Below are 26,227 nucleotides of genomic sequence, written 5' to 3' on the forward strand. Positions count from 1 at the left end.
AGTATCCATATCTGTGCTGCATTGTGAGCAGTATATAGTAGGACAGTGCAGCATTTTGGTTACCAACAGTAGTAGTACATTACAGTAGTCCATTACTGTATCTTGCAGCACCATGTCACTTCAAGTATCCATATCTGTGCTGCATTGTTGTGAGCAGTATATAGTAGGACAGTGCAGAATTTTGGTGACCAACAGTATATAGTTGTACAGTAAACTAGTGCATTGCTGTACCTTGCAGCTCCATGTCGCTTCAAGTATCCATAGCTGTGCTGCATTGTTGTGAGCAGTATATAGTAGGACAGTGCAGCATTTTGGTGACCAACAGTATATAGTTGTACAGTGCAGTAGTCCATTGCTGTATCTTGCAGCTCCGTGTCACTTCAAGTATCCATATCTGTGCTGCATTGTTGTGAGTAGTATATAGTAGGACAGTACAGTAGGCCATTGCTATTGATATAATAATATTACTGGCATATAATTCCACACATTAAATAATGGAGAACAAAAATGTTAAGGGTAAAATAGGGAAAGATCAAGATCCACTTCCACCTAGTGCTGAAGCTGCTGCCACTAGTCATGGCAGAGATTATGAAATGCCATCAACGTCGTCTGCCAAGGCCGATGCCCAATGTAATAGTAGAGAGCATGTAAAATCCCAAAAACAAAAGTTCAGTAAAATGACCCAAAAATCTAAATTAAAAGCATCTGAGGAGAAGCGTAAACTTGCCAATATGCCATTTATGACATGGAGTGGCAAGGAACAGCTAAGGCCCTCTCCTTTGTTCCTCATGACTAGTGGGTCAGCTTCACATGAGGATGGAAGCACTCATCCTCCCGCTAGAAAAATGAAAAGAGTTAAGCTGGCAAAAGCACAGCAACGAAACTGTGTGTTCTTCTAAATCACAAATCCCCAAGGAGAGTCCAATTGTGTCGGTTGCGATGCCTGACCTTCCCAACACTGGATGGGAAGAGTTGGCTCCTTTCACCATTTGCACGCCCCCTGCAAGTGCTGGAAGGAGCACCCACAGTCCAGTTCCTGATAGTCTAATTGAAGATGTCACTGTTGAAGTACACCAGGATGAGGATATGGGTGTTGCTGGCGCTGAGGAGGAAATTGACAAGGAGGATTCTGATGGTGAGGTGGTTTGTTTAAGTCAGGCACCCTGGGATGAATATGACCATTGACATGCCTGGTCAAAATACAAAAATAATCACCTCTTCGGTGTGGAATTATTTCAACACAAATGCGGACAACTGGTGTCAAGCCGTGTGTTGCCTTTGTCAAGCTGTAATAAGTAGGAGTAAGGACGTTAACCACCTAAGAACATCCTCCCTTATACGTCACCTGGAGCGCATTCATCAGAAGTCATTGACAAGTTCAAAAACTTTGGGTGATAGCGGATGCAGTCCACTGACAGCTAAATCCTTTCCTCTTGTACACAAGCTCCTGCAAACCACACCACCAACTCCCTCAGTGTCAATTTCCTCCTTAGACAGGAAAGCCAATAGTCCTGCAAACCATGTCACTAGCAAGTCTGACGAGTCCTCTCCTGACTGGGATTCCTCCGATAGATCCTTGAGTGTAACGTCTACTGCTGCTGGCGCTGCTGTTGTTGCTGCTGGGAGTCGATCGTCATCCCAGAGGGGAAGTCGGAAGACCACTTGTACTACTTCCAGTAAGCAATTGACTGTCCAACAGTCCTTTGCGAGGAAGATGAAATATCACAGCAGTCATCCTGCTGCAAAGCGGATAACTCAGGTCTTGTCAGCCTGGGTGGTGAGAAACGTGGTTCCAGTATCCACCATTAATTCAGAGGCAACTAGAGACTTCATTGAGGTACTGTGTCCCCGGTACCAAATACCATCTAGGTTCCATTTCTCTAGGCAGGCGATACCGAAAATGTACACAGATGTCAGAAAAAGAGTCACCAGTGTCCTAAAAAATGCAGTTGTACCCAATGTCCACTTAACCACAGACATGTGGACAAGTGGAGCAGGGCAGACTCAGGACTATATGACTGTGACAGCCCACTGGGTAGATGTATTGCCTCCCGCAGCAACAACAGCAGCGGCGGCACCAGTAGCAGCATCTCATAAATGCCAACTCATTCCTAGGCAGGCTACGCTTTGTATCACCGCTTTCCATAAGAGGCACACAGCTGACAACCTCTTACGGAAACTGAGGAACATCATCGCAGAATGGCTTACCCCAATTGGACTCTCCTGGGGATTTGTGACATCGGACAACGCCACCAATATTGTGCGTGCATTACATGTGGGCAAATTCCAGTACGTCCCATGTTTTGCACATACATTGAATTTGGTGGTGCAGAATTATTTAAAAAATGACAGGGGCGTGCAAGAGATGCTGTCGGTGGCCCAAAGAATTGCGGTCCACTTTCAGCATTCAGCCACCGCATGCCGAAGACTGGAGCACCAGCAAACACTCCTGAACACGCCATCATCTGAAGCAAGAGGTGGTAACGAGGTGGAATTCAACCCTCTATATGCTTCGGAGGATGGAGGAGCAGCAAAAGGCCATTCAAGCCTAAACATCTGCCTATGATATAGGCAAAGGAGGGGGAATGCACCTGACTAAAGAGCAGTGAAGAATGATTTCAACGTTGTGCAAGGTTCTGCAACCCTTTGAACTTGCCACACGTGAAGTCAGTTCAGACACTATCAGCCAGGTCATTGCCCTCATTAGGATTTTGCAGAAGCAGCTGGAGAGATTGAAGGAGGAGCTAAAACAGAGCGATTCCACTAGGCATGTGGGACTTGTGGATGGAGCCCTTCATTTACTTAACCAGGATTCACGGATGGTCAATCTGTTGAAATCAGTGTACTACATTTTGGCAACCGTGCTCGATCCTAGGTTTAAAGCCTATGTTGTATCTCTCTTTCCGCAGACACAAGTCTGCACATGTTCAAAGACCTGCTGGTGAGACACTTGTCAAGTCAAGCGGAACGTGACCCGCCAACAGCTCCTCCTTAATTTTCTCCCACCACTGGAGCTGCCAGGAAAAGGATCAGATTTCCAAAACCACCCGCTGGTGGCGATGCAGAGCAGTCAGGAACGAAATCTGACATCTGGTCCGGACTGAAGGACCTGCCAACGATTACTGACATGTCGTCTACTGTCACTGCATATGATTCTGTCACCATTGAAAGAATGGTGGAGGATTATATGAGTGACCACATCCAAGTAGGCATGTCAGACAGTCAGTTCGTATACTGGCAGGAAAAAGAGGCAATTTGGTGGCCCTTGCACAAACTGGCTTTATTTTGCCTAAGTTGCCCCCCCTCCAGTGTGTACTCCGAAAGCGTGTTTAGCGCAGCCGGTCACCTTGTCATCGATCGGCGTACGAGGTTACTTCCACAAAATGTGGAGAAGATGATGTTCATCAAAATGAATTATAATCAATTCCTCCGTGGAGACATTCACCAGCAATTGCCTCCAGAAAGTACACAGGGACCTGAGATGGTGGATTCCAGTGGGGACGAATTAATACTCTGTGAGGAGGGGGATGTACACAGTGAAAGGGGTGAGGAATCGGAGGATGATGATGCCTCTGTAGAGCCAGTTTGAGCAAGGAGAGATTGATTGCTTCTTTTTTTGGTGTGGGCCCAAACCAACCAGTAATTTTAGCCACAGTCGTGTGGCAGACCCTGTCGCTGAAATGATGGGTTTGTTAAAGTGTGCATGTCCTGTTTATACAACATAAGGGTGGGTGGGAGTGCCCAAGGACAATTCCATATTGCACCTCTTTTTTTATTTATTTATTTATTTATCTTTGCATCATGTGATGTTTGGGGCCAATTTTTTTAAGTGCCATCCTGTCTGACACTGCAGCGCCACTCCTAGATGGGCCAGGTGTTTGTGCCGCCCACTTGTGTCGCTTAGCTTAGCCATACAGCGACCCCAGTGCACCTCTTTTTCTCTTTTCTTTGCATCATGTGCTGTTTGGGGACTATTTTTTTAAGTGCCATCCTATCTGACACTGCAGTGCCACTCCAAGGTTGGGCCAGGTGTTTGTGCCATCCACTTGGGTCGCTTAGCTTAGTCATCCAGCGACCTCGGTGCAAATTTTAGGACTAAAAATAATATTGTGAGGTGTGAGGTGTTCAGAATAGACTGGAAATTAGTGGAAATTATGGTTATTGATGTTAATAATACTATGGGATCAAAATGACCCCCAAATTCTATTATTTAAGCTGTTTTTGAGTTTTTTTTGAAAAAAAACCCCACCTGAATCCAAAACACACCCGAATCCGACAAAAAATTTCAGGGAGGTTTTGCCAAAACGCGTCTGAATCCAAAACATGGCCGCAGAACAGAATCCAAAACCAAAACACAAAACCTGAAAAATTTCAGGTGCACATCTCTAATTATTACGTGGGTTTAAGCACTTTGATACACTTCCTGTATTAATTGGCTAGGGGGTGGGACCTAAGTGGTTTGTTGCCTTAAATAGGGAGCCCAGGGAACATTTGGTGAATGGTGGTCCATTGGGTAACATCTTTGCTGCTGTACATTATTGAGTCCTGATGAAGGTCGTGCTATGACCGAAATGTCGACACTTTTTGTATCTATGTCCGTGAGTTATCATTAAATGCCTGTTTGAACTCTTCTTTGGTGAGTGCCTGCACCTTGGTTCTCGTATATGTATATATATATATATATATATATATATATATATACACCAAACACAGCCTGGGAGAGTAGGGGACTTGACAAAAAGTTTCAAGGGGATTGTGTGTGTTTTTCTTGAGCTGGTTATATATTTTCTTTCAAAATGGTAGGAGTAATTAGCAAAACCAAAAATTGTGAGAGCTCTAATTAAAAAACATGTGTGGGCTCTAGCTGTGATCAGAATTATTCCATGTAGTAGAGATCTAATCACTTAAACCTCATACACACTAGCCAAGACCCCGTCAATGCCGATATTGGTGGTGGCAGGGACTTGGCGGGGTGCCGGCTTCTGCAGGTGCATACACACTTGCCGATGCCAGCATGGAAGGGAGCGATGGTGGAGGGGAGGCAGGGGGGACGGCGACACTGCATGGCTGTCATTAACGAGGACCTCCCTAGTCTGTACATGTTCAGACTAGTTAGGGGGTCACATATCGTTAACAACATTGAGTGTACACACTGGACGAGATTGTAAAAGATCTCGCTTAGATTGGTCCTTCTGAGCGAGATCTTTTACTTTCTCGTCTAGTATGTATGGGGTTTAACTCTAATAATTAGAGAAATTCATAGAGAAGATTAGCCAACTAGTGAAATATGAATTTTATTAAATCAAATGATAGAAGCACATATGTCATTCATTCACTCCCAAAAACCAGTGGTATACAAAGGTATACTGTACAGCAAGATACAGTATATTTAAGATATTAATCTCACTCAGTTTATAAATTAATATACTGTATAATTGACAATACAAGCAATTTATGAGAAGACAGGCGTTTTCAAATTTCTGACCCAATAAAATATATATTACAGCACAAAACTCCATATTTTAAAACAGCATAGGAAATAAAAAATGTTGATGATAAATCATAAAATGAAAAAAGGAACTGGATATCTCACCATGGGCCTAGTTCAGACTGGATCACTGCAGTGGCAGCGATCGCAGTTTGAATCCATATGTGGAGTGCGCACCCCGGGAGCCAAGTGAGATGCTAAAAGCATCTATGGGCTGCGATTGCCTCTGCCTGATTGACAGGCAGAGGCGTTTGCGGGGTGGGATGGGGCGTGCCAATGGCTTTAGAACGCCATTGGCGGGGCGCAGTCCAGACAACGAAGGCGTGTTTGGACCATTATGGGGGTGGACCACGGCGGCTGGATGATGTCACATGCAGCCGCTGCGACCCGGGACATGGCAGGTAGCCCACTGCCAGCGCACAGCAGCTGTGCTGGCAGGGAGCTACTCGGCTGGTGCAAAAGAATCGATGCCTTGCAATGCTTTTGCACCCTTGCAGGGGGCGCAGAGCCAGACATGCGGGGCGGATTATCCCTATGCTGAGCGTCCCCCCACATGTCAGAGTAAATGATTGTAAATGTGCTAAATTTTGCACATCTACGATCAGATCTGAATTACCCCTCTTTTGTCTCTGCAGCGCGTTTCTCAGTGCGACAGACTGCTTCCTGACACAAGCATTTTTTTATGTGAGAAATGTGTTTTATTTAGTTTCTTTCATTGTATGATTTATTGTGTTAACATCAATATGTACTATAATGTGTGTGCAATATTTAATTTAATTTAAGAAATTTATAATACTGAGTGCACTACACCAAGTAAATTTGAGAGATAGGGTCGTAGATGGGACAAGTGCCTGCTGAAATAATTTACATATGGTAATATCCATCTAACAGTGGGATTCCCATGTTAAGCAGAAGGGAGAGCTGTATCTCTAATATACCAATATGAGTATGTTTTGCTGAACCGAATAAATATATTATACAGGTCTATATTGGTACATATTGGAGAGTCTCTATGTAATAAACAGATACAGTGAATGACCTACTCCTATTTAATAGAAAAAGCCTAAATGTCGGAGCCATGTCTCTGACACGTAGATGCGAGCATATCCTGCAGTACTGTATCAGCACAACACACAGATTCACTTTGCCATCTGCCTGCAATATTTTATGTAACAAACAGACAAAGTGAATAACCTGTGTCTGTTTAATGGTAAAAAAAAACTTGTAACTATTGTCGCAACTGTTGCCACCTTTGGGATAGCAACAGAATAGATACATTGGAAATGAGCTAATGGGCTACAAAATCCACACCATATGAAATGGGATATTAAGAATTACACATGGTGATTTTGTGGCAGTATTCCAATATTGACTAGAAATACCCAATATAGTGAGCGGGCAGAGTGAATAGCTAATGTCTGCTTAAAATTTAGAGGGTATTCAACTCTAATTAAGCTGTATAATACAACGACAGTAAAGTTATAGTGTATAATTTATGGGATCAGTTACATTCATACTATGAAAGATAATGAATGCAACAGTTATATGATTAACAATAGTATGTCATAGTATGCGTCTATTACAAGTGACAATAGCCCTGGTAAAGGTGTGGCATGATTAGGCTTACTGTATTCTAATACATCCTATATAATATGGTGGATAACTACAGCAGTCTTACAGCTTTCGATTCCCAACCACACTAAATAATATAGTAATTGGGAATAAAGTAACCAGCCTATAACAAATAACATTACAGGCAATCTAGAGCAATATTCTCATCTGATACTCAGGTACGGGATTAAGGCACATTTGTCTGGGAATCCATTATTCATATCTCAGACAATATGGTAGAGTGTCCCAATCAATCTCTAGAGATAGTCTAAATATTAGTAAAAGCTATTGATGCAAATTGTCCTGCCACAGGGATTCAACACTGAGATACCTGTCCCATAAATATAGATTCAATTACAATATTTATATACTTGGGAATATATTCCATTGGTGTCAGATGGCATTGACTCAAGTATTATTGAAGAGACAATAGCTTATTCACCATATATAGAATTGGCACGGCTGGTTCCATGTATGTACGCATAATTATGAGTATAGAATAAGGGTTTAAATATACACCATTAGACCAGTGGTGGGCAATTATTTCAGCTGAGGGGCCACTTGACATTTCATGTCAGTATCCAAGGGCCACATACAAAATAGCAGCTCCCCCCACTTTCCAAAAATATAGGGACGTGCTTCATGTGGAAGGGGTGTGGTCAAAAAATAATACAGATTCATATTAGGCTGCACAATAGTCTCCATTATTCAAATTGTGCCACACAGCGCCACTTACACACATTACACCAGATAGAGCCCCTTTTACACAGTATGGAAGGTAGAGCCCCTTTTACACATTACAGCAGGTGGAGCCCCCTTTTACACATTAACATTTTATTTAGGATAATTATTGTGCAGCAAGCAAATTATCCAGTGTCTTATGGCCCCTGGGGAAAGGTGTGACACAGTGACAGAACACGGGGAGGGAGGGTGACAGTGACAGAACACGGGGTGTGTGACACGGTGACAGAACATGGTGGGGGTGACACGGTGACAGAACACGGGGGTGTGTGACACGGTGACGGAACACAGTGGGGGTGACATGGTGACAGAACACGGGGGGGGTGATACGGTGACAGAACACGGGGGGTGTGACATGGTGACAGAACACGGGGGATGTGACACGGTGACAGAACACGGGGGGGGTGACACAGTGACAGCACGGTGGGTGTGACACGGTGATAGAACACGGGGGGGTGACAGAACACGGTGGGTGTGACACGGTGACAGAACACGGTGGGGGTGACACGGTGACAGAACACGGGGGGGTGACACAATGACAAAACACGGGGGGTGACAGTGAAAGAACACTGGGGGGGGGTTATACGTGACAGAACACAGGGGTGACATGGTGACAGACAACGGGAGGGGTTGGTACAGCGAGAGCTAAAGATCTCTCCCCCAAACCTAAAAGCAGACTGACGGCACTGCCGGCACACACAAATATACGTACACTATCACACACACACACACACACACACACACACACACACACACACACACACACACACACACACACCCTTTCTTTCTCTCACTCACTTTTCCCATTAACTTTACTGATCTGGCTGGCTGGCAGTGGCAGGAAGGATGGATCTATTTTGTACAAGTCTGGCTCTTGTCCCGTGTAGCTCCGCCCCCTGAGGTCCCGTGTATCCCCGCCCCCTCCTCGGCACATAGCTCCGCCCCTTTTCGGCTGAACCCAGCCGTTGTCACTGGGGACTCTGGAGGAGGGAGGAGGCTGCTACAACGCAGCAGCAGGGGAGAGAGGCGCCGCCGGCAGCTTGGAGGTACTGCAGCTCAGAGCAATGACAAGCAGCTCAGCCATTTGGGCCGCTTGTCATTGTTCGCTGGTGGGAGGCAGTGGGCCAGATAGGATCGGTTTGCGGGCCGCATCCGGCCCGCGGGCCGTATTTTGCCCACCCCTACATTAGACACTGCTATATACCCCCCTGCAACCTGAATAGATAATGTCAGGCAATTTATAGGGTACCTTAGTAAATAAGGGTTTAATTCCAGTAGTCAACAATTTTGAGGTTGGTTTCAGGAATCTTTGCACACACACAAAAGTGATATTAATACAATAAAGACACACAAGTGAATTTGATATTGATTTTTATTCAGTGTATTGTTTGTAATCTTTGTCTTGCAACTTTTTCACATCATCAGGCATTTTAATTTATTATATTAAAAGTTAAATTTTAATTATACTTACCTTCTTTCTACAAGTGCGCCAACAAAGAGACAAACCTTTCCTTTCCAGTATTTTTCCTATGCTTTTTGTTGCAAGAGCATTATCTACATAAGGGTTTGCAATTAAATTAAGTGGCCAAGTCAATAAACTGCAGGGTTAACGTTATGCACATGTTGCAAGATATTTTCATGATGGACGCTCCAGATTACCTTACAATCAGTGGCAATATTTGCCTATGGGCTACCTATTTCCATATTTACCCCCCCACCAGTAAAATCCACCATGTGCATGCGTACTTAAGCCACCGCCTGTGCACATGCACTGGTCCCGGCACCTGTCAGCTCCATTGCACAAGTGCTGGGGACCCGACTGTGACCTATGTGAAGTACATGAATGTCTGAGTAAAATATCCTGATAAAATAGCCATATAGGGTGGGATGTAATGTCGACCGAGTTCGAAGGCCACGCAGGACTTTCTTTTAAAGGGGCAATCACTTACAAGTCAAAACCATGCCTTGTAAGTCAGTGGTTCTCAAACAGTGTGCCTAGGCATGCTGGAGTGCCGCACGGCTCATACAGGGGTGCCTTAGGTTGGTGGTTCAGGACCAAATTAATATATTTATGGTCAAAGTGCTAGTGGCTGCCAATCATAAAACATGTGGACTATCAGAATAACAACTGTACACCACCTCATAACTCAAAGGATGACAGGTACAGTAGGCAAAATTTACTTAATTTTATATTTATTCCACATATTTATCAATAAAAAACTTATCCTAGGGGTGCCATGAAAAAAATGCTGATCCTGTCGGGTGCCATGATTCAAGAAAGTTTGGGGCCCACTGTTGAAAGTTATTGCCACTTTAAAAAAAAACGCATCCCGCACTGCCACCAAACTGGGACGGCATTACAACTCGCCTATAGTATAATATAGAACATTTTAGAAGAATGTTAGTATCACTTGAATGGTGTTAAATTTCAGTAAATAAAAATGGCTAGAATTTTTTGGAGTAATTAAGGCTTCTCTAGTGATATTTAAATGTGTATATACAAGTTTGTAGAAAGTTTGAAATAAACAATTGCAAATTTCATATCAAAGCAACACCCAACATACATGTTCCACGTCATTTAAACCATGAGTGAAAATCACATACTGATATTGAATTAGCTCCTAATTATGCAAATGTATAATTTTTATTTGTCATTTTCGAAAGTGGGCATGATAAAAAAAGTCTGTTAACAGTGACACTACTGAAGTACATTTGCACAGCAAACTCAACTGATTCTTTCACCATGGCAATTTAAGAAACCCATGGCACAATGATCATTTTTTTATAGATGTTTTCTATTAATATTTTTAATTTCTGTGTTTAACTTTTTGTAACTCTCAATAATACGGGCAATTTTGCAAGTAAATACATGCATTCAAATACAAAATGCTGTATGGTATACCTTTATCCTGTCAGCTTGTTGATGGGCCATTAGAGCTTTTATATCCTCTCCTTGACTGGAAACAATTTTCTTGATTGATTTTATATTCTAAATGAAGAGCAAGTTTAAGTTAATCCAACATTATTTCCTTAAAATAATATTTAAATTGAAGCTAAAAGACATGGTATTAAAATTATTATGATCTGAAATTTTCATATGAATTTACCATAACACTAGAGCAATGTTTCCCAACCTTGGCCCTCAAGGCACATTAACAGTCCAGGTTTATGTATAGCCATAATTGAGCACAGGTGGCTTCACAACTTGCCTGGTATGATAACATGGCTTGCGACCACACCAGATAGTGCTTTATCTGATCTGTTCACAAATGATGACACCAGTCAGATACACAGAGTCACCAGCTGCTGGAAAATAATCTTCTAGTAGTCTCCAATCACAGAGGGACTTCCTGGCCACTCTGCCTCCCTGTAACCTCCCCCAGATTCTGCCATGCTGTCGATCACTGCTTATCAGTCAGCAAAATGTAAATCCCCCACACCCCCAGTATGTACCTGGTGGCTGGGGAAATCAAAGTTGAGATGGTTATGATAGTCTCTGATGTTCCATTGATTATGATCCAATATTTTTTGGGGGAAAACATTGTACCCTATTATGGAAACCACAAGATTAACCTCTATTACCTTGTGGCTAGTGAAGAAAACCACAAGGTTAATAGAGATTAACCTTGTAGTTGCCAGAAAAGGATACAATGTTTTCACTATAGACTTCAGTGGCGCTTTCCCACCATTATTTATTTATTGGGGTTGGTTTGATAAAATGCAGATGCTCACAGCAAAACACCGGCCATCTTTTACAGAGGGGCCCTCTGATTGATTGGTGGGACATTTTTTTTTTTTAGAGTATTTTTATTCAACAAGGATAAAATCGTTACAGACATTTCAGTGTACACTGGGAACTTCAATTATTATTACACAATATGTTCATGCCCATATCCTTCTCAAACAATATATATACTGCATGATGAAGCTGGTAATCGCAGGACCGTATGTTGTCATTCTGCATATACCAGGTTCTCTAAAGTCTGCAATCAAATGTCAAACACATACTAACATTTCTTGTTTTCTCCCCGAAATACTACAATAACCCCCCCCCCCCAACTATAAGGCCTGATAAAGGCTACAAACCATAAACAGAGCAAATCAAAACAACTCCATCTAGCCTAGAGTCATACAGTTGTGCGAGGCGAGGTGCGTAATCCCTATAGTGTGTGATACGGGAGAGGAGCCTGGCTCGTCCCCCCGGGACCCAGGCAGCTGGGCTGTCGTAGAAGGCGTGCGGCATGTCAATTAATGAATTCTTTAAATTCTAAATTCTAAGGGCAGGGGAAGAATATGTAGAATTAATCCAATAGTACCATATCTTCTCATGTTTAGGAAGAGCATTCTTTTTCATATAGATATATCGATCCTTCAGTACTGTGTCATTCACCAGGGCCTTTATAGCAGACATCGTAGGGGAATGTGGGGCCATCCATGTCCGCGCAATACACACCTTGGCGAGGGCGCAGATACTGCGAGCATATAAGTCCTCCCTCCTAGACCCAGATTCAGGTCCCCCCATTCCCAGAATGCAAAATCCCGGAGTCAACATTCCTCTCGGTATCCCCGTACGTTCCAGAATCGACCCGACCCCAGCCCAAAATGCCTGTAAGTATGGACACTCCCACACCAGGTGCCAAAACGATCCGCCAGTGGCTCCACATTTAGGACAGGTGGCTGCGCCACCAGCCCCAAATCTGGCCAACCTATTCGGTGTCATATATGATCTATGTAATATAAAGAGATGGATTTGTTGGAACCGTAGTGATTTGGTGACCTGGCTCGAGTTCCCCAGTGCCACCTCCCAGTCCTCAACATCTATGGGGCCCAGATCACGCTCCCAGCACTCCCAAAGGTTCGAGAGCGGGTCCGCATGAATTATTTTTATAAGGTACGAGTAAGTGAAGGAGATCACCTTAATTCGACCCAATGCGTATAGAAAGTCCTTTATGGGGAAAGGGAGGAGCACCGGTGCAGAATCCCCGAACTGTGATTGTATAGCGTGCCTGAGCTGTAAAAATCTGTAGAAGTAAGAGTTTGGGAGACCAAACTCCTCCTTTAGTTGTTGAAAGGACTTCATTGTACCATTGTTGTACAACTGAAATATGGAAGTTACTGAATACGGGGCCCAAACCTCCCCACCACTCGAGAGACCCCAGTTCAGGGAGTGATGCGGAGTGCCAAAGGGGAGTATCCGGATCCATACTATCGTACCCGAGCATTCGTATCAAAGCCTGCCAGATCTTCATGGCCTGAAAAACAATAGGAGGGGACAGCCGGGAAGTGCTCCCCCCCACCAGAATCTGCGCCGGAGAGAGGTCCGGGTAGTAACATCGGAGAAACACCCAGCATAGACCAGCCTCATCTCCTCCCCGCAACCAGATACTGATGTGTGCCAGCTGGGCCACAAAGTAATATAGTTGAAAGTGAGGTAAGGCCAAGCCACCATCAATTTTTTGTCTAGTGAGGGTATATAACTTTATTCTAGGTCTTTTATTGGCCCATATCAGAGATGTTAGTATACTGTTTAATTTCTTAAAGAAGGCCGGGAATATGTATACAGGGGATTGTGAAAGAACATACAGTATCTTGGGCAAAATTATCATCTTAACAAGGCTAACCCTACCTGTCATTGTCAGCGGGAGTTTACACCAAGCCCTCGACTTGCGTACAATCAGCTGTACAAGTGGGTCAAGGTTCAAGAATATGAAATCCGAAGGGTCGTTAGCAACCTGGATCCCAAGATATTTAAACTGGCCTGTCCAGCTTAGCGGTAGGGAAATCTGTGGGACCCGGGTAGGAGAGCCCATAATGGGCATTATAAATGATTTGGACCAGTTTATGCAGAGACCAGAGAATCTGCTGAAGGTCTCTATGACCTGCAACACTATAGGCATATCCACACTGTAGTCATGTAAGAAAAGTAACAGGTCGTCCGCATAAAGGGCTATTTTGTCAGTACATGGGCCCGATTCAACTCCCCCAATGTCCGGGTGCGATCTGACTAAAGAAGCCAAGGGCTCAATGGCTATGGCAAACAAAGCTGGGGAGAGGGGGCATCCCTGTCTGGTGCCCCGAGTCAAAGTAAAGGAGGAAGAGACATAGCCATTAACCAAGATCCTGGCGCATGGGCTTTGATATAGCAGTTTGATCCATCGTATAAAATTAGGGCCGTAGCCCATACATGTCATGACCCCCCACAGATTCGGCCATTCGACGCTGTCGAATGCCTTAGCTGCGTCCAGTGAAACTACAACTGCGTCCAAGGGGAAATCGTGGGGAGCCTGCAAAATAGTGTAAAGCCTGCACAAATTAATGGACGTGGATTTTCCTGGCATAAAGCCAGACTGATCCTGGTGTATGATAGATGTAATGACCGAGTTGAGCCGGACCGCAAGGATTTTTGCCAGGATCTTGGCGTCAGTGGGGATAAGGGAGATCAGCCTGTAGGACTCCACTAGTTTGAGATCCTTACCGGGCTTTGGCAGTACTATAATTACGGCCTCGGACATTGAGGGAGGAAGTTGATTAGTGGCAAATATGTCGGTATACGTCTCATGCAGCTTGGAACCAAAGAACTGTATGTATTGTTTATACAGCTCAGTGGGGATGCCATCGCTTCCCGGAGACTTGCCACTGGGGGACATTCCCACCGCCGCCGTCACCTCTTCCAAAGTTAAGGGGGCGTCTAGGATATCCCTAGCCTCGGGGGAAAGCCTGGAGAGGGGTATATTGGATAGGTACAGGTCTAAGTCTTCCATGGAGCATGTCGACTGAGAGTCATAAACCTCTTTAAAGTATGAAAGGAACATCTGCGCTATGTCGGGGGTATTATCTACTATGGAGCCGTCAGGGCCAGTCATCTGCACTATCGTGGACCCAGGACGGTCGTAGTGCACCAAATGGGCCAATAAACTACCTGTCCTGTCCGCCTGCATGTATATGTTGGTGGCCCTGAACAAAAGGGAGCGCGCGTTTTTATCCGAAAGGTGAGCTAGCCAGGCCTCCTGAGCTAATAGCCAACTTGCCTTCAGCGCAGGCGTTCCCTGAGCCAAATAGCGGGTCTCCAGGTCCCTATATTCAGATTCGAGCTGTCTCTCCGTCGCTCTGTACTCTATCTTGCGGGCGGCTATTTTGCCTATCAGCGTACCACGTAGATAAGCTTTAAATGCATCCCATATAACCGGTGTCGGGGCCGAGCCCACGTTATCCGCAAAGAACACTTCCCACCTAAGCGGCAAATCCGGGCACTCTCCCAGCTGAACCAGCCAGGATGGGTGCAACTTCCAATATGACTGTCCCCTCCGGCACTCCACATCAAAAGACAGCAGTAGGGGCGAATGATCGGCCACCCCCCGTGCCTCATAATGAACATCCGTTATGCTAGGTAGGAGCATGGGCGAGACCAGGGCCAGGTCGATTCTGGAGAACGAGCCATACGTACTAGAGAAACATGAGTATTGCCTAAGCATAGGGTAGCGAGCCCTCCAGACATCTACCCACTGCATGCTATCTATATAATCCGCAAATTTAGATCGAGATATAGATTGGCCACCCCCCCGCCCCTGAATCCCGAGAAGACCTCTATCTATCCAGAGAGGCATCCAACACGTTGTTAAAGTCCCCTAGGCAAATAACAGGAGTGTGTGGAGAGGAAGCAATAAATGAAGCCCCTTCTGCAGGACGTCATACGGGAATGGGGGAGGAACATAAACAGACAAGATAAAGAAGTTACGGGAGCTCAGCTTGCATTCGAGAAACACAAATCTACCATATGGATCCGTATTTACCGTGATTAATTCAAACTGTACAGTTCTCTTTATCATGACCGACACCCCCCTGGAAGAGGAGGAGTGAGAGGAATGATACGCCCAGCCTATCCAAGGCCTGCGGAGCGACAATAGTCTATTTCCCTCCAGGTGGGTCTCGCTCAGACAGATAATATCCGGGCCATATTTCTTTATCATTTGGAATACTAGGGACCGCTTTAATTTATTATTAATGCCCCGGACATTCCATGCCAAAATCTTTAAGGCAGGCATGTCGTCTGTCGTGTTATCTGAGACACAACATGTAAAGACCCCCCAAGGTGAAAAGGGAGCCCGCCTATCAACATTATCCGGGTATCCAGAGTACTATCCTAAACACCATATCGTCCGCAGGCCCCGGGCCCTGAGCCAAACCCCCCTAAATAGCACAACATCATCGCACAATTCAATAAATAGACATATGGAAAACAAAAATTAAAAGAGAGAAACATAGAAAAACAACAGAAAAACTGACATCCCAACAACATCCCCCCTCCCCGTATACCTCCCCGAACTGTGGCATACTTTTATCCCTAACAAAGCTCCAACCTTGGTGATCTGAAAGCCTACGGCAGTGCTATGCGTAGCACACAGATCCAAACAAACCACCCCCCTCTACAAAAAACGAATGCGTAAAAGTCACTACCCGGTAAAGTCCAGAACAACTAATGCAAAAGGAAGCTCCCCGGACTTATACTTGCATATTGTAGGCCCATGTAGAGAGAAAACTGGATGTCAATCAGTCCGGAGCCATCTGGCGGGCGCCTGTAGCATCGAATATGGAAGACTCAGGTCACGAAGGCGCCGCTTGATGGGCAGAAACTGGGCCCGATCTTTCTGGACATCTGCTGCGAAATCTGGAAACGCCGACACCCGGACACCATTTCGAAGCAGGGGGCCCTTTGCACGGCCCAGGCGCAGGACGGAGTCCCGGTCTTTATAGTGTAGAAACTTGGCAATAAATATTTGCGGCGGTGCGCCTGGGGGCGAAGGCCGGAAAGGCACCCGGTGCGCCCGCTCCACCGCAAATTGGGATGTAAAGGATTCAGCGCCGTACGCTTCTTTCAGCCACGATTCTAGGAAGTCTTCAGGGTGCACCCCCTCTTCCTTTTCAGGCAGGCCCACGAATCTCACATTATTTCTGCGAAGTCGCCCCTCCATATCCAGGAGTTTAGTTTGCAGTGACGTTACTTGTTGTGTAACCGCTGAGACAGACCGTTGTAGAGGGCCGCTGAGGTCTTCCAGATTAGAGACCCGTGTTTCCGTTTGGCCTACCCTCTCCCGTACTCGCTGGACGTCCTAGCACAACAGTGATAAGTCGCACTGCACCCTCTCCATTTTGTCCGACAGGCGTTGTTCGCTGGCCGCTATGGCCTCCAGGACATGCTGAATGGAAGGAGTAGATGGCTGCATGTCTGCGCCCGAGCTGGCCCCGGCCGGGGGAGTCGGTTTGGTAGAAGGAGAGGGCTTAGGGGACGACTGCGTTGGCTGGGCAGCAGGTTGGCGGGCAAACTTCTCCAATTTAGCCGCAGCTGTGCTCTGACCACCCCTCACCATAGTAACAAGGTCCAAGCAGCACTCAGAGTCCCGATATTCAGTGTCAGAAAGCACAGCAGTAGGGGTGAGGTGCAGTATCAGCAGCACTCCAGAGCACAGGACATCCAGCAGTGAAGCACAGAGAAGGAGGGGGGAGGGGGCAGAGGGGTCTAGGGGTGATTTTGTAGGATGTGCTATTTAGTAATAGGCAAGGGGAAAGAGGTGGGACAACCTGTGCTTGGGCAAATCTTCCAGCTCTGCAGCCCTTTCACAGGTCACACATAGAGGATTTGCAGTGGAAGCAGCAGCTGCAGCCAAGATGGCCTCCGGACTCACAGTCTCACTCACCTCAGTATATTTACCCCAATCTCGGGGGTCAGAAGCGGCCTGATGGGTTCCCCAGCAGGTGTAGGTGGTGGGTGCCACACTCCCCAGGCGCCGGGTGACCCGATCTTCACCGCGGGTTCGCGCGCGCGCGGCTACACAGCGGAGCTCCAGTAATCGAGGTCGGGGATTTCCCGGCGGCCTAGGCCCAAGACTCGGGCGGCCGCTGGCGCAGGCTGCCTGCTCTGACAGGAGACCGCAGGAGACGGCCGCCGCTCTCCCGCGGCGATACAGCGCGGCCCAGCCGAAAGTGAGCCTCAGAGAGGGCCCCAGGATCTCTTTAGGATTAATAGGCCGGGGAGCTCCACAACCCTGCTGCCTATCTACTAGCCGCCGTGGCCACGTCCCCCCGATTGGCATGTCTTTTAATGACAGAAGTATAATGGGTCCCACTCTTTCGCGTACAGGAGGTGTATTTATTAATACATACACTTGCTAATGGCTGTATTGGTTTGTGTTTGCGGTTTGTAATTTTTTAAGCCCTGTGATGCCTACATGGACTGAAGAGGACCTGATCTGTGCTAGAAAGAGGTGAGTATGGAATTATTTTTTTACAGATTATGTGGGTGTCTACTTGGAAAAGATTCATAAATGGCTACAGAGATTGTACTGTAGGTAAGTATGTGTGAGTGAAGAGTGATTATTTCACAGTGTGTAAGTATGTTTTATTTTTAATATTTCTTTTACAGGGGAACTATAGGTACAAGTAGGGCTATTAATGCCCTACATGCTGGTAATCGTGATTCTCCAAATACCAGCTTGCGGAGAGGCTTGCTGGGATCTGTAGTCCCTCCTGTAAAAGACAATATTTTTTTCACAACTAAACTAATGGACTTGGCACCCACTGCCCAGGAATTTGGCACCCACCGCCCTTCCTTAAAACCAGGTCTGGCATCTTGAGTGTGGGACCCTTTTGGTGGCTTGATTTCTCTCTCAGCATCTCTCCTGGTCAGAGGTTCAGCCCACTGTCTGCCACCTGCACACCCCAGTTGCGCTGTGGCTTTCAGAAGTACTGGATACAACCTCTGAAGTGGCTTCTCTGACTGTCACAGCCTATCTCTCTGAGTGACAATCCACCTCCCAGGTACTGTGTCACCTACTGAGTATCCCTGCTGTGACCACCTTGGCTGCACTGACACCACAAGCCAACTTCCCTTGGACTGCTCTGTGCCACTATGAATGGTACTGCTGTACCAGGGCTCCCTGCTGTTATTGGGGGCTTGGGGACTGGTGATTTAATGCTTTTGCCCACTGTCTCCAACATCCCTTGACCCATGATTGTTCTTCCAATGTTTTTCCTATGCCTGATGCCCAGACTCTAGCTGGCTAGTCAGAAGAAGCACTGTGGGTTTGCCTGTTTGTCCTGGCTATGTCCATCTCTGTTGATTTGGACTTGCCTGTTCCACTGGGACCTTACCATACTCCTGGGGATACCCACTGCTCTTTGGCCCCTACACTCCAGGATCCCTCTGCCCTACAGATTAGTGAGTAACTTATGATCAGCAGTACTCATTAGGCTGAGTGATCTAGTGCCAATGCTGCCAGTGCGATTGCACCCATAAGGTCTCTGTAAATTTTCTATGCCTACAGTACCTCTGTACCCACTACATGCCTGCCACAAGTTTGTCAACCCACTGACCCTTTTATGTCACCCTGGGGTGAAATATGCTTCCCAAGAAGAGTAGGTTATCTGTTCTAGCACCTCCAATCTGGTTCATTGCCATGAAGACTCCTATTCTGTGTCCTCTAAAAGTCAAGTACTTCACTGGGAATGACCTCCACTCCTGTCTCTTCTCCTGCTTCTGGTACCATAGCCAACCTTCCAGTGGATGGTCCCCTCATAATTCACTCATTACACCAGATTCTCCAGCACCCACATGCCTATCTTACTGCAAACTTTCAATCTTTTGTCTGCTAACTTAGTGGAGAAGTGGCAAATATTGTTGACTGCACGACCAACTGGAGAACACAATGCAAGAGTTAGTGTCCTCCCATAATAACCCCCTTACAGCCCATCTCAGTCCTTAAGAAGCTCTCGGAAAGACAAACTCGCTGACTTAGAAGACAGGTCCAGAAAGAACAACATTAAGATCATTGTCATCCCAGATTTACTCTCTCTGCTCTCCGTGACTTTGCTATGATCCTCTTCTGAAAATTACTACATTCCCTGGATGAGCATGATTTACTTATTGATAGGGTCCAATGCCTTCCAAAGACCCACTTGATGCTTAGATATTCCTTCCTTTGAGTGCATTTTTTGCATAATAAAGATGACATTGTCAAGACAGCCTTCAGCTCTTTCCAGACCTCTTGATCCATACCATTAACAAACATCACTCCTTCCAGTCCATCATGGTAGCCCTTCTGACATCCAATATCATTGGGCTCCTGATATCCAATATCATTGGGGTTTCCATTCAAGTTTCTCCTTCAGCATTATATATCCTCCTATTTCATCTCATTTTTAGAGGCTGGTATCAAACTCTTAGAACAGTGGCAATGTCCTGTCTCCATTAGTCCTTTTCCCCCAGAGCCTCCATCTAAGTGGTCACAAGTAGGTTGATAGCAGTTATGTCCCATTGCTGGAACTTTTCTGTACATTTTCTCTACAGACTTTACCTGGCAGGGGATGACTTCTCGATTCTCTCCTTACCATTGGTTATCCTGCTGGTTTGGTAACTGTGATATAGAAGTAGATTGTTTGTTTTGAACTCTGACTTGCTCCATCATGTCTGCCATTCCTGGATGCCGCAACTTGTCAGCACCATCCCCAGGAAACTCTTGGTCTGTGGACCTTTTCTGTCTCTGGACATTACTATTGCTTGTGTATTTTTTCCTATTTTCCTAGATACTGTCTTCAAGTGCCCTGTTGGGATTTACTAGTTTTAATCTGCTCATGTGTAAACTAGAGATGTGTGGTTTGGTTTTCCAGAACTCCAAAACCACCAAAATGTTGTGGATCTTACTGCGGTTCAGAATATGAATTTTAAATCTGAATTTACAGTTTTGTATTGCAAAAATTACATGATTTTAGCTGGTTTATAGATATTTTTAAAATAGATTACGGTTAATTAGAACTTATCCGGCGCTATTGCATATGTAGGTTGTTCATGAATATAACACTTCGGATAAAGCAGATGTCATATCTCACAGTGTACTTCTTATTAGGCTCATTCAGTAAGAAGTATACTGTAAAATATGACATCTGCCATATCCAAAGTGGTATATTCTGGAATGACCTATATATGCTGTAACACTGGATAAGCTCTAATTCAGCTTTTTGTGGCATATATTTGGTGAAGGTGTGAAGATAGCTTTAAGTAGAATATTAAGTGCACCTAGCTGCTTTTGTTTCTGCTTGTGCACACTACTAGGATTGTCTGTTTTATATCTCTTTTTATATATTAGTATCAATGATTATCATTTTTTTATAATACATTTTTAACTTAACCAAAAATCAAACCCAAACTAAAACACATGAGGGTGGTTTTGACAAAACCAAAACCATAAAATGATGATGAATTAGAATCAAAACCTAAAACAAAACAAGAGGGTCTGCGCACATCTCCAGTATAAGCTGGGATGTTCAGTTTTTTTCTTCCATAATTCGGTGCTACAGTATGTTATTGAGAGTTTATTACATTTTGCATTTGGTTATGTTCTACATTGGGTATAGTGGGTGGGGGTGGTTACCTTCCACTCCTATCTGTTAAATTCTTTGCTGCACTGTCTGCAGCAACTGCAATTGCCCAGTCTTCAGGACTTTTGTGGGCTTTTTCCCCTTCCCCATTTTTTCTCTCCCCAGTTTTCTATTAACTTCCCCCCTTTTTTTTTTTACTAGACAAGTATACCTCTTTTTACTAAGATCTTTGGATATTAGGAGTCTCATTATGGCCCTACCCCAACCCATTTATGTTTCTTTCATTTAATGTAAAATATCTTAATTTCTGCCACAATTCCCATCATGGCTATGTTAATGCTCTCTATTCTGCATTAAGTGAGCTCCTCAGCCCAATTCCTTTGCAGCTCCATAATGCTGCTTCTTAAATTGGCAAGTTTTCTGCAGAGATGGTCAAAGCTCAGATAATAACAATCCCACAGCTGGGTAAGGATCCCACTGACTACAGAAACAATATGTCAGAGCACTGCTTAACACCGACGTGGAGATGTACGCTAAACTGATATCTAATAGTTTCAATCTCCTGCTCCCTCATCTGATACATCCGGACTAGGTAGGATTTATTTGTTAACATAACGCCCTCTATAGCACTTGTTGAGTTTTTGACTTGGTGGAGTGAATGTTGAGCAGACAGGCATTTGCCAGACTTAAAATACTCAGAGAAGCGCTACCATTAAACAGCATTGATAAAATGTATTATTAAAAGATATATAACTATCACAATTCAGTAAATAAACCAAGTATCCTGTTGTGTGGTTAACTCATATAATATGTATCAAACATTAGTAGCTAAAATAGTAACAATATATAAGACACATTTCTACAATGTGTCTTATATATTGTTACTATTTTAGCTACTTATATTTGATACATATTATATGAGTTAACCACACAACAGGATACTTGGTTTATTTACTGAATTGTGATAGTTATATATCTTTTAATAATACATTTTATCAATGCTGTTTAATGGTAGCGCTCCTCTGAGTATTTTTTGTTCTGTGACTTTTTTTGCTTGAGGATCAGCACCTCAACTTTGGGAAGCTGCAGCCAGAGAAACAGTATTAATAACTCGGGTGTTTTATAGCCATTATACTAGCGCCCACCTACCTTTCTTCTTTTTTCATTTGCCAGACTTCACTGGGGGTATATGAAACAGGTACACTGTACATTTGGATTTAAGAGGGATATCCTTAACTTCACATTCCACATTGGTACTTCATAAGGGTCCCACAGCACATTGTTTCAGCAATGGCTTCCTTTCTTCCTGTTTCCCTATCTCGAGTGAACCTGTACTTCCTTTCTTCCTATTTCCCTATCTCCAGTGACACTATGTAGGTATCCATTTTCTCCCCTAAATTTTTGTATTGGTAATTAAGCTCCGGGCTCACACCCTTTGCTTACCTCATGACTTTCCATGGCTTATAGACTGACCTTGAGACTTCATTGGCTGTTCTCCAGACTATACTACATTGTTATAGTGCATTCTCATACTACATACTTAACACAACCAAAACAGAGGATCTCCCACTAATGTCCCATCATCAATCCTTCACTCTTTGGAAAACCATTTCCCTTTCATTTGGAAAGATTCCTTCCTAATGTATCTAGGATTACATATCCCCCCACCTACTATATTATCAAAGTTTTTGATGTTAACTTTGCCCCCTTACTTACCCATTTGATAACCTTAGCTACTGCCTGGATGAACCACAAAGTCTCATGATTAGGCCTCTTAGCGACTTTTAAAATGATGTTACTACCCAAGTTAATGTATTTTCTACTATTCCCTATTCTGTATCCATTAAGTTCTTGGAATCTATGAAAAAAATTATGATTTCTTATGTGTTGAAGTGGATGGCTTCTCATATCACATTTAATTGCATGGTCCATTCTACAGTAAATGTCAAGAAGGCTTAACTCTTCCTGACCTAGTTCAGTACCACAAGGCAGCCTTGTTCTGCCAAATTAGTTTCTCCCTGCACTCAAAGCCATGGGTCGACCTGGAGTGTGTCCACCATTCCAGCTTTCCAGTCCTTCTTTGGTCTCCCAGTAGGCTTCATCCATAGTGTTCTTTCTTTCCCGTATCCATCTCAGTTACTATGAGTATATGGGATGCCAAGCTTCAGTTGCATTTTGATTTTGCCCTCCTACCAGAAATGTGCTCCTTAAAGCTCTTTATTGATGCTACCACACCTCCATGTCTATTATTGGTTTTGTCTGGGCATTATAGATTTGGAAATATGCTCTCCTCATCCTCCATTCTCAGTTACCCAGATCTCTGTGCTAAATTTACACTAGGCCTCCTGGCCTGGTTTTACTACCAACAGCTTTAACATTGGGTGTACTGGTGTATTGTACATGTACTGAGGGTGGAGGTGCTCCTCATAAGTCCATGGAGTGACCAGTGCCTCTTCTCCATTTAACCTGACTGAGTCTCCTGTCTTCAAACCTGACATTTGAACAGTTACAGCCCCTCCGCTTCTTACTTTGTGTACATTTTCTCATAGTGTCCTCCAAACTTTGTGCCTGCCTTGCCTTCATATTTTTATGCTGTATTCTAATGCCTTATGCCATAAATAAGTGTTTTGTCATCTCCCACCTTGAACCCCTGTTCCTCTTTTTACCTTCTGTACCCCATGGTTATGTTTTTGCATATTCAGTTTAAAAGTAAATATAAAAAAGGTGAATGTTCAGTGATGGCCAAGTAAAAGTACACACCAATATGCTGCGTATGCGGCGGGTCATCCATAATTTTCCATTCTGCGTTGCAATTCACACCTGTGCCCACACTTTTATAAAGCTCGTAAGGGCAAGGGCTCCTGTTGTCAACAAGTGGCCAGGCAATAGAGGGCGGTCCAGTGGGTTAGAGACATGGAGCCTGAGATTTGTATACATGCTGTTTATGAACCAGTGGCTGGTTAAGGTACCTTGTAAACTTGCCATGTTAAAGACCTGTTTACTGTGCTGTGTAAGTAAATAGACTGCTTTTCCCATACAACGGTGTCACCGTCTTGTCTGGTGGAAGGTCGCTTTCTTACAAGTGACGACCAAACAGAGACCCTCTGTTGGATGCACTAAGTGCAGAAGAAACCCAGCGGCTGCAGTAGCCACCAGAGCCATGACAGTCTCCACAGACTCTGCAAATTTCCTCTGTTCAGGTTAGTAACCAGCCAGGTTGGCTGTGTCAATTGTTTTTTTTTTTTGTTGTATTGTGGTTTGGTGGTGAATATGGATCCTAGATTCATATATCGTGCATCCGTCCCATCTACCATGGAGGAGTTGTTAAGGGCCCTATCTAATGTGGCTGCATGGCAACAATCCCAGATGCAGCTTTTCCAAACACAAAAACAGGCTCAGCAGGAAACCCTGCTCCTGATTCGTGATGAAGTGGGTCTCCTGCGACAGCATCACCAGGAGCCTAAGCCGTTTCAAAAGATGTGTCACTCAGACAATGTAGAAGCCTATCTGGGGACCTTTTTGAATGGCCGCAAACCTGGGATGGCCAGAGGATAGCTGGGTGAGTAAGCTGGCCCACATTTGCCCGGGGATCCTCAGAAAATTACCATGACATCAGTGTAACCAAGGCCTGCTAAACCCAGACTGGGGTTGGACCATGACAGATAATTCTCTAATCCAACTGGCTGAACTTCTAAAGATGGCAAGGTCTTGGCTTCAGCCAGAGAGGAATACAGCCGCCCAAGTGGTGGAGATCATAGCCATAGACCACTGTGTGCAGGTCTTAGACAGAAGCATGCAGAGGTGGGTTCTCCAGGCTGACCCCCAAAATATGGAGGACCTAGCCACTGCAATGGAGAAATATGCTGCGCTGGGGAATATGGCTAAGCCCTTAGACCGAGAAACTCGACCAGTTCCAAGACCGCGGACCCGTCAACTTCTAGAAACGGGGTATCGGACCAATCCGGTTGTCTGCTATGATTGCGGGGAACAGGGCCACATACAAAAACAGCCTGAGCCTATGGAGTGCGGAGCAGGGAAGTCAGTGAAACAAGCCTACAGCTGTGTCGGAAGCAAGGGTTCATCTCAAGACCGCAGCATGGTCAATCCAGGTGCTTGTCGATACCGGGAGTGAGCTGTCAATTATCTCCTCGGGGTCGGTTCCTGAAGGTGTTGACCAGGTCTTAACTGTGGTTGAAGTGCTCTGCGTCCATGGTGCCTCAGAGTGTGGTTTCCAGTGCAACATTGGGGGCGGACAATCCAGCTGGTAGCAGCAATAGCCCCACACTCACCCTGCCCTTTGCTCCTGGGGCAGAATTTCCCTGACCTGTCAGAACTGCTGGTGTTTCAACTCGAGGAACTGCCTTCCTCTCCCAGCTCTGTGACTCGAAGGTCGAGTAATTCTCCAGATGCCGACTGTCTGTGTGGAGCCGATACGTCTACGCCAGAAGAGATGACCAACCCAGAGGAGGTGAGTGATGATAGGACATTAAGAACTGTCATGTCGCATCAGGATTTTGGACGAGACCAGCAAGAAGACCCGAACCTCGCAAATGCTTTACAGAACATTTGTAGCTAAAATGGGAAAATGTACAGGGGAGCAGTCCCTATTTCATAGTAGGGAAGGATTTACTATAGAGGGTTGTCGAGGAATGGGGTAAGAAAGTTGAGCAGCTTATAATGCCCCAGGTCCATCAACCTCTGGTCCTGAAAGCTGTCCATTCACAGTTGTGGGGAGGACATTTGGGGGAGGAGAAATCTCTGCAGAGGGTACAGCAGTGATTTTTCTGGCCAGGTGTTGGTAGTAAAGTACTGTCAGGAGTATCCCATATGCCAGCGTACCGCACCAAAGACCCAGTACAGAGCTCCCCTCATACCACTTCCAGTAATCTCCGTTGCCTTTGAAAGGATTGGGATGGATATTGTGGGGCTGGTAGAAAAATCAGCAAAGGAACACCAGTTTATCTTAGTCCTCCTTGATTATACCACACGATACCCTAAAGCTATCCCTCTATGGAATAT

At 45.0% G+C, this 26,227-nt stretch overlaps 1 protein-coding gene across 1 annotated transcript in view; it reads right to left on the reverse strand.

The window, feature by feature from the left end:
• LOC135050104 (EF-hand calcium-binding domain-containing protein 14-like) overlaps positions 1 to 26,227 on the reverse strand; it is a 327,290-nt gene that overhangs the window by 243,440 nt on the left and 57,623 nt on the right. The window contains exon 6 of the mRNA XM_063956272.1: positions 10,743 to 10,829. Within this exon, the coding sequence (XP_063812342.1) occupies positions 10,743 to 10,829 (87 nt within the window). The remainder of the gene's footprint in view (positions 1 to 10,742; positions 10,830 to 26,227) is intronic.

This window comes from Pseudophryne corroboree, chromosome 1, assembly GCF_028390025.1.
Source record: "Pseudophryne corroboree isolate aPseCor3 chromosome 1, aPseCor3.hap2, whole genome shotgun sequence".
NCBI lineage: Eukaryota > Metazoa > Chordata > Amphibia > Anura > Myobatrachidae > Pseudophryne > Pseudophryne corroboree.